This window comes from Haemaphysalis longicornis, unplaced genomic scaffold, assembly GCF_048455015.1.
Source record: "Haemaphysalis longicornis isolate Haplotype H1 unplaced genomic scaffold, Haemaphysalis longicornis Haplotype H1 scaffold_1, whole genome shotgun sequence".
NCBI classification, from domain to species: Eukaryota; Metazoa; Arthropoda; class Arachnida; order Ixodida; family Ixodidae; genus Haemaphysalis; species Haemaphysalis longicornis.
The window spans coordinates 410796496-410813223 of NW_027526203.1; the positions used below are offsets into that span (position 1 = coordinate 410796496).

Consider the following 16728-nt stretch of genomic DNA (forward strand, 5'->3'; position numbering starts at 1 on the left):
GCGGCCGCTTTTCTGATGGAGGCCGGCGGAAAGCAAAAACGCCCGTGTGTACGAGATTTCGGCGCACGTTAAAGATCCCCTCAAAATTAATCCGGAGCCCTCCACTACGGCGCGCCTCATCGCCTGCGCTGCGTCGGCGCGTTAAACCCTACAATCAACAGACAGACAAACAATGATTATATTGACCATGAAACGGGTGAAAATCAAAACTGATGAAAGTTGAGCTGGTGTGACGTCGTTACGCTGGGGTGTTTTCACGAGAGATGGGACAGCCGTGTCCAATCGACAATTTTAATACCGACGAAAAATCTATACATAGCTCATTGTGCACTTCGAAAAACGCATCGAAGTTATTCCGTTGAAATAAGCGACCTAAAAAATACCGAAGGCAGCGCGGTCACAGGCGCTTAAAATTTGAGCGGGTTGAGCAAAATTCGTAACTTCGACCGCTTTAACATACGAACAATTTTAGCAACCGCGCCATATACTTTCACGTCGAGGTTTTCCATAGAGCCAAATAAGATAGCGTTTGTTTTCGGTTTGCAGCGTAATTTATTCTTGATTAAACATTCGCAAACATTACACATTTTGAAAAATCGCACCAATCTCCGACCCTGTACTTCTAAATCTAAAAAAAAACTACATAGTTCGATCTGTTTTCGTACTATTGGGCTTTATTTTAGTCATCTTCATGTCAATTTAAGTGTGCCTAGACAGAGCTCTCCATTTAAAAAATTGCACTGCATTCAAGGTCAATCACGTTTTTTCTTTTGAAACGTTTCCGACATGAAAGTCAGTTTTTTTAAAAAAAAAAAAAAGCTCTAAGAATTTTTTTCCGACTTTTTGTAATCAACGTTAACGGTGTTCACTATGAGATGCCCCGAAAACATGCTCCATTATTTTTGCATTTTGTAGTTCCAGAGCACGAAGTGTGAACTATTGCCGATACTGTGGTGACGTACTTGAGTGGTTCGTAAGAAGCTTCTGATTGTCGGTAAGCATATATATATATATATATATATATGTATATATATAAAAGAAGCCAAGTCCCGGCCGAGCCGGCCGTTTTTCTGATAGACGGGAGAAACGCCCGTGTGTGGATGGAGATTTCGGCGAATAATCCAGAGCCCTATGCGGCGCGCGCCGCATAGGCCACATGTAGCTTCGGATAAACAACCAAATTTGAATTTTAAAGAAAAAAAATGTCAAAGTGACGTTGAGACGATTGTGCTTTGTTGCATTTCAACTATGGATTTGAAGTGTAGGATCGCTTCCTACGTGGATCGTTAAAGCTACCACGCTCGCTTTTCTGGATGCTCTCTCTGGCTGCACGGCTCGCTTTCTTTTTGTGCGCTCGTCAGGGTCCAATCGCATGAACAGAGACGGCAAGATGAGCGAGCCCTAGGTCTCTCGGGAACGACCGGTGTGTTTAGGATATATGCGCGAGCGAAGTCGGGCGTTGTGGGAGTCGCGAATAGGCTTCGACCGGACGCGGTATACCGTATTTTCGCGCGTATGACCCGCACCAAAAATGCGAGAATTTCAGTGGCAAAGTAGAGATGCGGATAATACGCGTTTTTTTTTTTTTTTTTTTTTTTAGTGCAGCTTCACGGCAATGCACGTTGTGCCGTGAAGCTCCTACGCGGTAACACTGACTAAACCCTCCATGGCAGCGATTGCGCAAGTGATAGCTCTAGCGAGAGCAGTGATAATGAGTGAGTTGTGACTTTCGCCTTGCAGTCAGTGTATTCTATTTGCTAAATACACGCTTTTTCTGTCTGCATAGTATGTGATGTGTTGCTTTAGCAGTAGCTTTGGTGCAGCCTTTCCTGTATCAAATGTGCGGGAGATTCGCGAGGATTTTCTTTTATTTTCCGGCGGGCTGAAAGTGGGGGTGCATTTATACAGGGTAGGATGGTCAAAGTTAAGTCGAAAGTTTTTTTTTTTTTTAATTAGGCGCCTCTACAGTGAGGTTATGCGACCAGGGGGCACAGAATGACGTAGGAATTATTGATGTCGGTGGCTTGATTAACTACAATTGAACAATTCACTTTTTTAGTGGCTGCAGCAAAATTAAGCAGGCATGTTGGTATTGAAAAGTTGGACGCAATCGTGTTTACACGCAGTTTCATTTGACAGAATTCTTCTAACGCATCCGTACTCCGAGATATCGAACTGCGAAGTTTAATTACTGTTCGCATGATTACGCATGCAAGACAGTGAGGACTAGCGCAAAGCTCCTCCCTTTTGTGACGTGCCTGCTGTGTACGGTACTTAGTTTGACAACGGGGTGGAGGCATAGGCAAAAGTGATAACTGGCACTCTTTCAGCCTTGGCTGGCGTTATCGCGATCTGCAGTACCCGGAATCGCTATCGAAACACATGTAGAAGAAAAGGGAGGAGCTTTGCGCCCTTTGCTTTGGGAGGGGCGGGTTATACGCGCGAAAATACGGTACTACTGCAGGACAGCGGCAGTCAGATATGATCTCGCGTTTCCCAGCAAAGCAAAAGGCGTTAAATAAAGGGGCAATCGTGGCGTTAAGTTGTTGCCCCAGCTACAAACGAAGTAGGGAAATAACAGCCACGAGCCTAAACTAACGTATTTTGCGCAGACGAGTGGAATCTCTAGATTCATTGCACGAATAAAAATTCGCGCATGGTGTATGCTGACGCTACGGAAGCAGGTGGAAAAAACTCCTAACCACCCACCCCGTAAGCGCAAATGCCCAGAAGAACAGAAATGTCTTTCGTGCGGCGCACAATGAAGCCGGCAGAGTGTGCGGAAGCTGGAACGAATCACCCTGTCACTTCGCACCAGCGCTCTGGCTTATAAAAAAAGTATTTATAGCTCAATGGCTTAAAGGTCAGAGCTCAGCTTCGAGAAAATTCCAGGATTGAGGCGCGAACAATGCGTGCACGCCATCAATCATCCACTTGGGAGCCGGAGCCCTAACGTCACAATCAAGTGCCGGCTACTTTATTCGAAGTTAATTTCGACAAAGCTCAGTCATCTCAACTTTGACGGTTTTCTATATTTAGCCGCAGTTTCTCGTCTTACGTTGCCATGAGAGAAGCTTCTTCGAACCGCTCAACCAGTGCGTCACCACGATACCGCTAGTAAGGTCATATCTTTCCTGCTGTGTAAGCAAAAAAATAATGCTGCATCTTTTTGATGCATTTGATGAAAAACAGCGTTAACTTCAGTTTCTGGAAGTTGGAAAAAAAAATTGAAGAGAGCCTTTTTTAGCAGAGCAAAATGCGTGACTTGCCTGCAATACAGTGACCTTTAAAAAACAAAGCGCTCTTTCTAAGTGCACCGAAATTGGCGGGACGGTTATAAAAATGAGTCACAAAACACTGAACACTATAGCTTTTTTAGATATGGAAGAACAGGGTCCGACATATATATGGCAATATTTCAAAATGTCATGTTTGTAATTTAATTTTGATCAAAACGGAATCATGCTGAAAACCGAAAACAAGTGTTATCTCATTTAGCCATAGGCAAATGATCGACAAAAAAACAAATGGCGCGGTAGCTGCAATAGTTTTGTTGAGGAGGAGGAGGAGGAAAAACTTTATTTATCCCATCCGTTGTGATTGCGGTCACTCCAGTAGAGCCTAAAATTTTTCGTGATCTGCCCTATGCCGCCCCGCCTCCCCAGCCGCCGTTGCTGTCCAGAAAGTGAAACTATTTTTCTACAAAATAACTTCAGGTAGGTTTTTGCAATGCACATAAGCTATATATAATTTTTTTTTGTCGGAATTTGAAATTTCGGTGGGGTAGGCCTGTCCCATCTCCAGAGAAAAATACCCGGTATTGATACGCCGGCTGTGGACGGCGCTTGGTTTATTCGTATACTTATAGGAAACTTTATGGTGTATTCTTGCCTACCGCCCATTGCCGACTCGGTTACTACTCAAGAACGGCACCACCTCATGGAGTGTATCACTCCGCCAAAGCGCCGGACCCGTGACGTCAGTGCGCGCGCGTTTTGAAAGGGGTTTGCTATGAATGCGTGATATCGTCTGCCTTGTCTCACGCTGTTTGTTTGTCGTCAATGGAGTCGTTTATACGCATATTAAGTCCAAAAAATCACGGGAACGGCTCACGCCATGTTCAAAATATTCCCAGTAATGCCCTACTTGCGCCCTAATTCGAACATCGCGCTTGCCCTTTCGCATTGGACCATTGGACCGGTGACGTCACGCGCATGAACCTGCGGCTGTTATCGCAACGCGCTTGCGGCCGCATTTCTTGCGCCCTTGCGGTGCATTTTTTGAGCTGTTTCGTTTCAACTAAAGTTCCATCATGGGCTAAGAAGGGACTTTAGTTGCAACCCGACGAAATTCCCGGGCCCATTCGAGGGATCAGTGAAGATCGTGTAATTTTGCGGTTTTTCTGTGCTTTTATTTCTTGCATTGCGTAACATTTAAATTAAATAAAAAAGCGCTAGCTACCTTCACTCCCCACGTGAATGTGTGCAGCGTGTGTCACGTAACTCGGACCGCCAAATAAAATGAGAAATTGTGAATTTTTCGCCGACTATGTAAACAACAACAACAATAATAATAATAATAAACCATGGTATGGACCGTGTCACCGTATTTTAGTTTTTGGCCAGTTACGAAATTTATAAGATAAAATGTTTAAACTTTTCAGCGAGTGAACCTAGTCGAAAACAAGGCTGCGGGGCGTCTACAAATGTGTCCAATAGCGAAGTGTCTGCAAAATTCCTTAAACGAGAGAGAATTTATGAGCGCCGCAAGGCTGCCGCTGGCAGACGTGCGCTCGCAGCTCACGAGCACGGCGATGTCTAGTGCGAGAGCGTGCCGACATGCACGACGCTTAAATGATGGGTGCCAGCAACAGGCAGTTTGAATTTCCATAACAAAGTCTTCCCAACTAGTGAATTTTGTGCGGAAAGCTGTTGCATTCACGTCCATTTTGATGCCCAACAGCTCTTTAATAGAAAATTTTTGGCTAAAATCACTCGTTCAGAAGTTAATTATTTTGTCTTACCAATAATTCCTCAACTAATCAAAAGGTAAAAATTGATTAAAGTTGTCCACATCACTCTCAAAGTTTATTTATTTATTTATTTATTACTTAATTTGCATGTTTGGTTCCAGTACCATGAAAAACACCCTTATAATATGCGAGGCACTACAAACTGCCATTTGTTGGGCCTTACTGCTAGAAATGCTTACTGATTGAAACCTCCTTGCATGCTATCATGCTACGAGAAGGATCATGTGTCCCGATCACAGTTCAAAGCGCACGTCATGGTGTGCAATATCCACACTTTGCTTTCCGTTTATCAAGATTTGTTGACGGTCTAGTTGGTCTGATACTGGAAAAGCCATGAGAATTGCGCAAAAAGGACGACACACAGAAGTTGTGCTCGTCCTGTTGTCTTCTTTCCGTATGTGGTCCTTTTTGCGCAATTCTCATGGCTTTTCAAATTTCCCTTTATCGTGCGTGACTTTTTGTTTGCTTGCCTTGTCTCGAGCTCGTCAGTCACTGTTTTTTGTTTTTAGGACATTCAAGCATTAGCAAGCATGGCCAAATACAAGGACGTGGTGGTTATAGGTAAGCTTCGCGTTTAACATTCCTGTTTCATGGTAAAAATAAGGCGCCTATAAGAAGCCAGCCTCTCATGAAATGGGAACCAGCTCACAGGTTTAAGAGACTTCAACATTTTAGTTGCAAAAAGGAAAGGACTTGACGATCGAAAAGGAGTTCAAATGTGACTGTGGTACTGCCATAGCCACTTGCAAGGTGGAGATCCGCATCTGTTCTGTTTCAGCCTGTAGGTCTATGCCGTTAGGGCAAGAAATTCTGAAGCAAGGTTACGTGATCCTCCCACTTTAACCTCTAGGGCGGCACCAATAGAGCAAAGGTGGTTAGGGGCAGACGTGCAATGGGTTCACAGATGGACGCCATCTTATGGTACTGTCGAGTTTAAAAATTGCTCTGGCCAATTGTTTCAGCTTCACCAGGTATTTACAAAAACGAAGCAGGTATTGTTGTTGAAACCAACAACAAAGGCCTGCAACAATGAAATAGTATTTGCTGCAGCAAAATATTTCCTTGTTTGCTGGCAGTGCTTATATCATTCAGTGCACATTATTCATGAACAAAACATCTTAAGACTGCAGCCCCACAACGCGCATACCAGTATTCAACTTGCAGGACTAAGAGTGAAAACTAAGTTGAGGTGGTTTGTATTTAAGAAGACAAAGGTTCTTCAATACATACCAGTTGCAAAATTCAGCTTAGGAATGTGCAGCCTTAGAATATTTTGTGTTGTGATAACCCAGAGTGAGTTAGGCAGTGGTGTGTTACAGCAGCACAGCTTCAATCAAACACCAGGCTACCACATTACACACACTTTTGTCAGCTTGGGCCAAGTCAGTTGTGCTCTCCCATACTTCCATGTCCTTTGGTGCTCCAGATCACACCCGCTGCGGTAACTCAGTGGCTAAGGCGTTGTGCTGCTGAGCCCAAGAAGGTGGTCAAAATTAATCCGGAGCCCTCCACTACGGCGCACTTCATTGCCCAGGTGTAGCTTTGGCTCGTTAAACCCTATAATCAATCAATGTTCCAAACAACAAAGAAAAAGCCTCCTCCATGGGGATCTGTTTTAAGTTTTGGTGCTTTGCTGCAGAAGAGTGTAAAATAATCCCATGAGAGTTGGCTTTTGCAGACATCGAACTAACCCCTCGCATATACAGGCTTCACCATGCGTCGCTAGCACATCTCGCAACACTGTGCGTACCTACATGAGCAGTGTAGACCTTCCCCACATCTGAAGGAGACAAGCATTTGTTGGAGGAAGGAAGTTAATAATTCACACGTGAAATGGGCACTCTCTTGAAACATTATCATTCACTCGTCGCACATTCTTGCTTGCGAGAATCTCGTGGGAAAAAAAAAAGGCTATGAAACATGGCTACAGTATGTTTTTGCTCGCTTTGCAGGCAACGGGCCATCAGGCATCACCATGTCCTACTTCCTGGCTGGCAACTGGCCGTACTATGGTCCGAATGCGTGCCACCCAAATCCATACTTGCATGCAAGACTCGAGGATAATCGCCATCTTTCCCTCGTCGAACAGGTAAGTCGCAGTCTGTGCAATTATCGGTAATGTGTCATTCATATACTAATAATCACTTTGCTGACTTCATAGTAGTTGTGCTATTCAATTTTGGGAAGTTATACTAAAATAAGTTTTCTTTATTCTTTCAAATTGCCAACAGGAAACTGTGAAAAAAAGGAAACAGCTTCAATAATGCTGGTCGCTGAGCTTCACTTGCTTAATTGATTGAACTTGTAATCTATCTGCCAAGTTCTTTCCTGACGGCCACATTGTAGGAGTGCACTGAGACCCTTCTGAACAGGGCACCATGTCTTTGGCTAAAATGGTCATGAATTGAAAACACTGAGTTAAGAAACTTAATTCAAGCACTTGGTTCAAGCACTTCGGTCTGTGGCTTAAAAGTAGAGTGCGATATTGAATATTTTGAACAATTTTACAAATAAATCATTGCTTGCAATCAAGGACTACATAGGTGCAATGGGTTTTGCTGAGGCCCAATAGCCAAAGGGGTCACCATTTATGGAAACTTGACATTCTCAATTTCAATTTGCTTTTATCATGCTTATGAAGTGACTAAGAGCACAGATATTATAGTGGAAGTAAACAGTAGTCCGAATATGTTGTATGTCATGCGTGACAACTGCAACCTGCGTGAATAGTCAAGAGTGCCAAACCTTAATTTGTGAATTTAATGCTGGACATGTGAAAGGCGTCCATTCTGTCACTCGCTAGCAGTGTGCCCTAACTGCTGGTGCTCTCACACACTTGCAGTTTGCGCCCTCTTATACCACGGCCCATGCAAACCACTGATCATGCGTGTACAGCAGTGTTACAGGTGTGCACAAAGGTGTCATAATAGTTGCGACCACTGCTGTGAATTGTCCAGGACCTGTCCTTGCTGAGCTCGGGACTCGAGGGGCGCTCTTGCAACCCTGTGTCACTGCTGCTCGACACGCTGTGCCACCCTGATGCCGACCTTGGCTCCGACGAACCTTCCTCCCTTGTCTGGCATCACCGTCCCTCCAGGAAGCTGGATCATGTTGTCCTTGGCAATGGCCTGCCTGGCGGCAGCTGGCAGGTAACTTTTTCGTGGCAATCAACATATTTCGAGGAGAAAACATAGAGTCATCTAAATAATCATTCCTTTACATTTGAAAAAATTGTTCGTACAGATTTTGTGTGTACTTTTCAAGATATTTGTTGTAAAATGTTCAGAATAATGACAAACACTGCATTTACCAACTGGCAGGATAACTGGCCTGTTTTTTTTTTTAACTATATATATATGTACCCCAAAAAGGTTGGTGTAGTTACTGTTAATTTGTCACTTGCAAAACAGTCGAAAATACATCTGCCTATCCGAAATAGAACGTGGCGAGAACAATGCCATGCATATGTGACAGGGTTACAGCAGCAGACAGCGTCGGAAATTACAGCATCAAACAGTGCGCTGTACTGTCACAAGGAATTGTTTGCACAGTTGTAAAACCATACTGTGCCAGTGTCATTTGTCACGGTTTGTCAGACTCAAAAAAAAAAAAGAAAAAGAAATGCACGCACACAAAAAACAAAACCACAACTGATTTTCTAAAAACTTCCTCAAATTTCCATTGAATTTTTTTTTTTATTTTGGTTACTAATGGATTTGCGCAGATGTAGTATAAGTGGCGGTGCATGGTGAATGCCCTCTTGACTGTGATACTGCGAACAACAAATGGTGTTGCTTATTTTCTCTGCCTTATTGCTTTTACAGTTCAAATTTAGTTGGTATTATTGAAAACGCGAAATAGGGTTCTGTACATCCACGCCATTACCATATTTTTTTATTGCTATATTTTTATAAGTACAGTTGCTGTGGTAACATGTAGTGCTATGCTAGTAAATAATAAGTGTAATACGGTATAGGTTTTCATACAGGTGCATATGAGCACTGTAATAGCATCCTCGATAAACTGCACCGGTGCCCTTTTCATCCTCGATAAACCGCACTAGTGTGCCTCATCTGTCCTCGCTGAACCAGGGTGCACTACCGCAGAGCAATTTTTGGTTGCCCCTTCGCGCACCGAGAGAGTCGACGGAGCACCGGGGCGCATTCCCGAGATGCATCGCGAACGAGGCCGAGGAAGTAACTTCCTCAGCTGTCTGCTGCAGCAATGGCGCTTCGACACACTCTTCTGAAGGAGGAAACCGCTGTATATTGTTGCTGACAAGAATTGGCCGCTTGCGAATTCATCAGACAGTGATGCTACGGGCTCAGAATTGGCGCTAATAACAGCCAGAAATTGCATATGAGCACACAAACATGTGCCATGTAGGAATTTCGCTCACCACAAAGAAGGCTGCAGGGCTAGTCAGTAAGAGTAAATATTGGAGCTTTGCATTCATTTTGTTCAAATGAGGTATCACTCAGTCACTGGAGTCTCTAGATCATGAAGGGCCTACATATTTCGCTGTAGCTGAGGTACAGGCCGTGACAGCAGGTGCTCACATTTTTGTGTCTCTAAAAAGACGAGAAGCAGCTTGTAGGTGGCTGTTTAGTAGGAGTACGTTGTCGTGATGTGTGGTGGATATAGTTTAAGTGGTGGCTGACAAAAGATATCAGTTTGTAGCAGCGCTGTGCCTTATTGAGCTGTATTATTGGGACTTGTCAATGCTTTGATGAGTTGCTGTCACTGCCCAAGAGATGGTGCTAGGGTAGAACCGCTCAGTTTGTCCTCGATCAATGCTCTGTGCCAGTGTGCATCGTCGTGGGGCACTGTGCACTGTGCCGGTTTTGACGGCAACCCCGGTGTGCGTTTATCGAGGATGCTATAACTTACCGCAGTCTCCAGGGGTCATTTTGGCCAAAAAATAAAAGCTCTTTAGAAAGAGCCAGGTGCCCTTCCTTGCACTTTTCTCATCTACATCCAAATCTGGTGTGCTGCACTGTTTGGCTTCAGCGTGCACATGCTCATGCAGCCGCAATAAGTTTAAATGTTTCAGCAACTGCTCTACATTTCAAAGGCACCATGACCAGGGTTCTGCAAGGGTGCAATAATTTTCATGTGTGTGACTGAAACATCCAACAGCACATTTGGATGACCATTGGAGTTATCACTGATGCTGCGTGCTTGCGTTATAGCAACCCTGTTAATAATGATGTTTGTTTTCTTCCTATAAAAATTCACCCCATCTCCCCGAAGGGAATCGTGAGGAAATGCGAATGCACATGTCGAACACGTATTTCGGGGTCTTCGGCTCGGCGTTGGCGTTTCGCAGCGGCTTCCCGAGCACGGAGTTCGGCGTCGGCAGCTCGCTTCAAGCGCTTGCGTTCGGTATACTTGCGACCGAGCGAACAGGAGAGTGGGGCGAGCGTCGAGAGGAGAAGCACCGAAGCACCGCGCCTACCCTCGCCTACACTCTCCCACACACGCGGGAGCTCCGGCGAGCTCCCGCGATGCGAGCGCCCTCACACGCCCGAGCGCGCTCCTCCTCTCCACTCACTCGCCGCTGATCCGCCCGCACCACCTGCTCCGGTTGCTAGGGGAGAGGAGGAGCACGCGCGCTCGCAGCTGTTGCTATGGGAGAGGGGGTGAGAGCGGAGAGATAACACCTGCGGGCGCGTGGACGCCGCACGGCGCCTGACATGGCTCGACTAAGAAATGCATTCGCATTTAAAAAAGACGTGCAAGTGGTATTGTTCACTCTAGAAAGCTGTCAGCTCCAGGTCGACACACCGTGCTAGTCACCCTACACCCTACATTGTGCTACACCCTACACCTACACCCTACACCTAACCATTGCACCAAATTTGAACTTACAACCAGTCACCCACACAATTACAGCGGAAGCACAGCATCAGTATGAGCTTTAAAAATGTATGGCGAACCTGTGTCACAGTGAGCTTGTCAAACTAATTACAGAGTGATTTTAAAAACGAAAATCCTTTGTAGTCTGCATGGAGTAAAGATTCGACATTTAGACAGTACCGTGAAAACCCGCATGTAAGACAAGGATGCTTTCCAATTATTAATGCACCACATTTCTGCCTCATACTGTACTTGGATTCAAACAGATATTTCAGCCAAGAAATCAAGTTTTGCTTTTGTCATTGCTGCATCGTCGTCGTCTTCTAGCTTTGGCCGCCATTAATGGAGGCCAAATTATGTGTTCTCTTAAACAGGTGTCACCGTGTGCTCTTCAGCAGCACGCAAGCTATCTACACTAAGCGCACGCTTTCAGGAAATCACTTCTTTTTCACAGTGAAGCAGAAAAATGTTGGGACCCCAAAAGCAGCCATTCTGGTATGCCATGCTGACAAAGATTTATGCTGGACCTTTGTCAGTACATGAATTTAACAGGCATGCACTTCTGCAGCCAATACTTTTTTCTCCACAGAAACCAAACCTATATGCTTTAGCGTAGACAAAAGTAAGTCTACACTCATATTTTGGTGTCCATAAATGGGCCCCACTGCCACTAGTCGCTGAAGGGCATTGGATTAGTACTGAGTGCGGTGGTCTTGCAGTTCACTCATTTTGGGCACCATCCTTGTTGCGCAGAGGATGGATGGCGGCATCCTGACCATAAGCCTCGGCTCATGGATGGAGCTGCCGGACCTAACATTCAAGGAGTGGGACCTGTCAAAGCCACAGTCACCGCAGGCCTCTCCCAACTGCCAGAACCGCGTGTCCGTGCAACGAGTGGCCCAGTACTACCGGGACTACGTCGACCTCAAGGGACTACAGCCTTACTTTCAGAACTTTGCCTGCGTGCAGTCGGTGCGTCCCTGTGGGGATGCGGATGACCCCGCGCACCTGTGGGAGGTGACGGGTGTGGACCGGCGCACTGGCGTTGCCTTCTGCTACATCACCCCGCACGTCGTGGTGGCGGCTGGTCACTATGACGCACCGCGACAACTGGGTGCGCCCGGCGAAGACCTGCCCTTTGTGTCCCACGACCTGGGCCAGCTGGAGGTGTTGCTGCGCGACAACAAGAGTTCGGTCACAAAGCTGGCCGTGGTGGGCAGTGGCCTGTCGGCTGCGGACGCGGTGATAGCGGCCCGCTTCCACGGCATCGATGTCTGCCACGTGTTCCGCAAGAAGGTGGACGACCCCGAGCTGGTGTTCAACCAGCTGCCCCGCTCCATGTACCCCGAGTACCACAAGGTGCATCAGATGATGTCCTCGGCGGAGCGCTACCCCGGCTACAAAGCATACGCCAACTGCCAGGTGCTCTGCATTCACAGCGACGGCCGTATGGAGCTAGACTCTGGCTCAGAAATTCGGGACGTTTCCCACGTGTTGGTGCTCATCGGGTCCCATCCCAACTTGGACTTCCTGCCCCAAGCTGGCCAAGAGCTGGGCATGGTAGCAGGGCTGCCCATCGACTGCAGGGCCAACCCGATTCAGATTGACCCCTACACTCACGAAACCGTGGCCATGAAAGGCATTTACGCTCTGGGCCCCCTGGTCGGGGACAACTTCGTGCGCTTTCTTCAAGGGGGCGCGTTGGCTGTGACGGCCCATATATGGCACGTACTGGGTAGCAGCTAGGTCTCCTTGGCCCCCCATTGGGCTGTAGAACAAAGCCTTGGAAGCCACTGGGCTGCTGCTTTCAGGGTTGTATAGTGACAAAGCGTTGCACTTTTACGAGGGTCTCTCTATAACCGTCGGGCAACGCAGCCCTGACTGGCTTTGCAGCTTAGTCACGGTACAAATGGCACTTGACCAATGTAGGAACTAGTCTGTACTTTTTACGTACTAGGTCTGCTGCCGCTTTTCCGCAGCGTTTACTATGATGAGGCGGCTGGTGAATTCACCATCTTATTCCCAGTGCACTTCGTTCCATTAGATATTGAGCAGCAAATGTCCAATAAATGTCGCGAGTATTTGGAGCGCGGAGCAGTTGCCACCACATGATTGTTATGCTAGGCCCGTGTTGTCACCATTCCATACGCATTGTTGTGCATGGTGAGGGATCTAGCTGGGAGAGGTGGCACGGCAGGGAAAAGTGCTCCAGTTTGCAAAGTGATATTTATTTCATATCGCTTCCATGTTTATTTATTTGACCATTTTTGTTAAATTTTTTTAGCGGATCTCTCGCATAATTTGCTGAACTCTACACACAACCGCCTGGCAGGATGCTGTACATTGTCACACTGGTCTCATTTTTCGAAGGCACACATTGCAGCACCCTGCAAAGGCATTTTCACTGCTCACTGCAGGAGCCTGCATGTGTTTTCATTCTGAAACTGCCCAAAGTGACGTACCTGTGTCACACCCATTATCGAAGTGCTGCGCATGGACGGGACGCCACTGGAAGTGTACCACTGTTCTCTTCCTAGTTTGGTCACTTATTGTTTGACATCACCACTGCTTCCCTTTGCAGTGGAGCATTGCTCTAACCAGCAGGTGGGCTTGAGGATTATCGAATCAGCTTCGTAAAGGGCTATTTGATCTAGTTGGTTCATGTTGAAACGTGAGAACAGCGCAGATGATCGGGTAAAGATTTGATGCCACAGTAGTGTCGTTTGTGATTTCATCCTGTTGTAATTTGAACAGCTCTGTATTGTGGTTGTTTACATTTTCTTTTGTATGGCGCACTCTGAACAAACATTGTATGGTAAAGGTTGCTCCAATGTGAATGCAGCTATGTCGCACAAACAATTTTTAAGACCTGCTATTGACCAGAGTATATTCAGCATGCTCAGTACAGACAGTGAAACTCTGCGACAGAAAAAAGGAGGGCAATTTCAGGGATGCTGTCGTTCATCTTGCGGGAAATTCGCTTATACCACACTGGGCACCAGTTTAGTACGCCCAAATGCACGAGTCCAAGCCGTGCAGCACTGTAGCTTTTGAAACTGTGGTGTGAATTTATATCTCTTGCACAAAATCTCCACCAAGCAGGCATTTAAACGTAGCAGGCTCAGTGTCTTGGGACTTCATGCCACTGAGCACGAGGTCTCAAGCTCAATTCTTGACCCCGGTGGTCCCTTTTGTGAAGAAAAAATGTACTCGTGTGCACAATACTTTGGCACACATTGCAAAACTTTGGGTGATCCTAGTGAATTCATGGCCCTGTGTTTCTCATAGTCCATGTGCTTATTCTCTACGGTAAACCTCAAATTTGATTTTTTGAATACGTAGGTGTATGCAAGCATATGTCTGTGATTTCACATGGTGCAAGAAACGTTGATGTATAGTATACCAGTACAGAGAAGCTCGTGCATACCATGTCGGACAGTTGCCTATGCAGAAAACCTCAGCACAGCGATATCTAGGAGACTTTTGTTTACAATGCTCCTGTGTACTCTATAACATCTTCCATAGACTTTATAATAGAGGTACGTCAATTCTGGAAACTGAATACGTCGCGAATGGTGTTTGGTGTTCGATTCGCAGCGCGCTTCTACCGTTTGAAGTGCCGAATAGTTTCAACCGTTCAAAAGTTACGAATAATAAAGGAATAAAAGTTGGCTCTGCCGCATGACACGCCCAATTTTTTAAGCTTTGTCATGTGGCACACACTCTTGATTTGGCATTTTTGCACGGCACTAAACCTGTGTGAGAAGCACCTAGTAAACCTTGCACAAAGGTGTATGCAAGCTGGGGTACATTAGCCAGATCGAGTGGAACGTTATTTGCATAGAATTTATAAATAGAAAGAAATTAGTGGCGTGAGTGAATTAGCAAAAGTTCCTACCTTTTTACTATGCTCAGGCTAAGGTACCTGGTTCAGCAACTCATAGCCTGCCTAACGAGCACTCATGTTCAGTGTCTGGAGGCACAAAACTGGTCAGAAAGCCTATGTTTTCAGTATGTTTGTAACTCATATTTTTCCATTGCAATGTCTGCAGCATTTTTTGTTCTCGAGTTTTTGTATGCAAACACATAAGCATGCAAAGTCCTGAACCCCCAAATCTTATAGCTATTTTCTGAAGCTTTATATGCATTAAAGTGAGAATATTCAATTCTGTTTGCACTTAAAGTTATTATTCGTATTTGATATTCAGTAAAAAGTTTGATATTTGCTCACCTCCACGCTGTAAAGCTGTTGCTGTTCCTTTTTAAAGTTTGTAAAATTGTCAAATACCAACTCCTTGCTCAAAAAAAAAAAAAAAAAAAAAGCTGAAATTAGACGTAGAGTGATCAGACATTTCACTCTGAGCAAGACATTCCTATTGTACAGCCTCTTTTTATAGTTGTGACATACATACAAAGTCCACAAAAAGCTAAAACAAGCATTAATTGCTGCAGACACCTCATCACAGCAACAAACCTAAGAAATTTAAGAAATTTGAGGTGCATTTACTCCAATTCAAATCTACTCGGGAAGTAGCTGTTTCCAGTTCTGTTCTAATTTTCGCAAAGATGGATACACATCTTGAGAAGACACCATTGGTTAAATTGGCATTGATACAGACTGCTCCACCCAACGTTACTTTGGCTTCACCTTCTACTTTGGAAGAACAATGGCTGCAGCTCCACCTTCACATGTCACACTGTTCAGTTATTAACAAAAATACTTTTTCCGCGTCTTACAACTTGACCGTGTCTTTTTAATTATGCAAAATTTGTGTTTTATTCAGTTGTGTTTATGCAAAACTGTGACCTGCAGCTGTATTTTAGTTCTTAATACTTTGACATTGGACCAATGCTTTGACGTCGCACACTTCATTACAGGTCGACTGCTGTCAGTGAATTGAAACACACCTGCATACTTGACTACAAACAAACTTTGAAACAATTGGCTGACAACTGACAATGGTATTGCTTTTTAAAGGCTTTTAGGCCCGATAATGAAAAAAAAAAAAACTATTTAGTTTTACTATATCTGTATGACCAAAAACCTTGCGGTTGGATCTTTCAGGTACAAGAATTTGGCTGCTGTATCAAAAGAAAGAAAAGTAAATATCTAATTTGACATTGTGACATCTCCATCAAGGTACACCGGAGCATTTGTGATTTGTTTTACAATGGTCGTGGTGGGCAGCAACCACTACTTTATGACTGGTGTGTTATTAGACAGTACTGACTAATATATATCCTTAAAAATTCTGCTAGAGCCTGAACTTGCTTTGGCTGTCACGCATTATTGTTGCACAGGTGTTGATTACTATACGTTCTAATTGGTTCATTATTGAAGGAGACAAAATTTGTATTAAGAATAGACCGCATCAAACATAAAGCATGCATTGAACGAATTTGTGTAAATTTTATTACTTCTGCACCACTTCAGATACCCTGACAGTTGGCTTGTGTAATGCTGTTTGGTGCTCTACACTCTAACAAAGTTCTAGTATGTAAAACCTGGCTATTTCAGCATTTGTTTGAACATTTGTTTGAATAATTAAACATGAGAAAAAACTATGTAGCCTGCATAGTATTTTGGTATAGTTGTAAAAATGCGTAGAGCCCACATTGGCTCATTTTTTTGGGCATGCACTTCTGCATTCACATTCCAGGGTGATTTTAAGTATTACGCAGGTCATGCCTGGTCACTGTGAATAATGTATGAATGGCTTTTCTCCGTTGGGAAACCGCAGCTATGCTTGTGATCTCCAGGATATAGGGATGGTAGTTACAAGAGTGGAGATATATGTATTATGAGCAAGAATGCGAGCTGTCTGCAGGTAAATTGT

General features: G+C 44.9%; 1 protein-coding gene across 11 annotated transcripts in view; it reads left to right on the top strand.

The window, feature by feature from the left end:
* Nucleotides 1-16456, top strand: part of LOC144155492 (oxidative stress-induced growth inhibitor 2-like) — a 102208-nt gene extending 85752 nt beyond the window's left edge. For all 11 annotated transcript variants that reach the window (XM_077686971.1, XM_077686968.1, XM_077686972.1 and 8 more), the window contains 4 exons: nucleotides 5542-5593; nucleotides 6985-7121; nucleotides 7990-8181; nucleotides 11645-16456. In XM_077686971.1, coding sequence (XP_077543097.1) covers nucleotides 5563-5593; nucleotides 6985-7121; nucleotides 7990-8181; nucleotides 11645-12637 — 1353 coding nt within the window. In that variant the 5' untranslated portion in view covers nucleotides 5542-5562 and the 3' untranslated portion in view covers nucleotides 12638-16456. The remainder of the gene's footprint in view (nucleotides 1-5541; nucleotides 5594-6984; nucleotides 7122-7989; nucleotides 8182-11644) is intronic.
* Nucleotides 16457-16728: the final 272 nt, after the last annotated feature.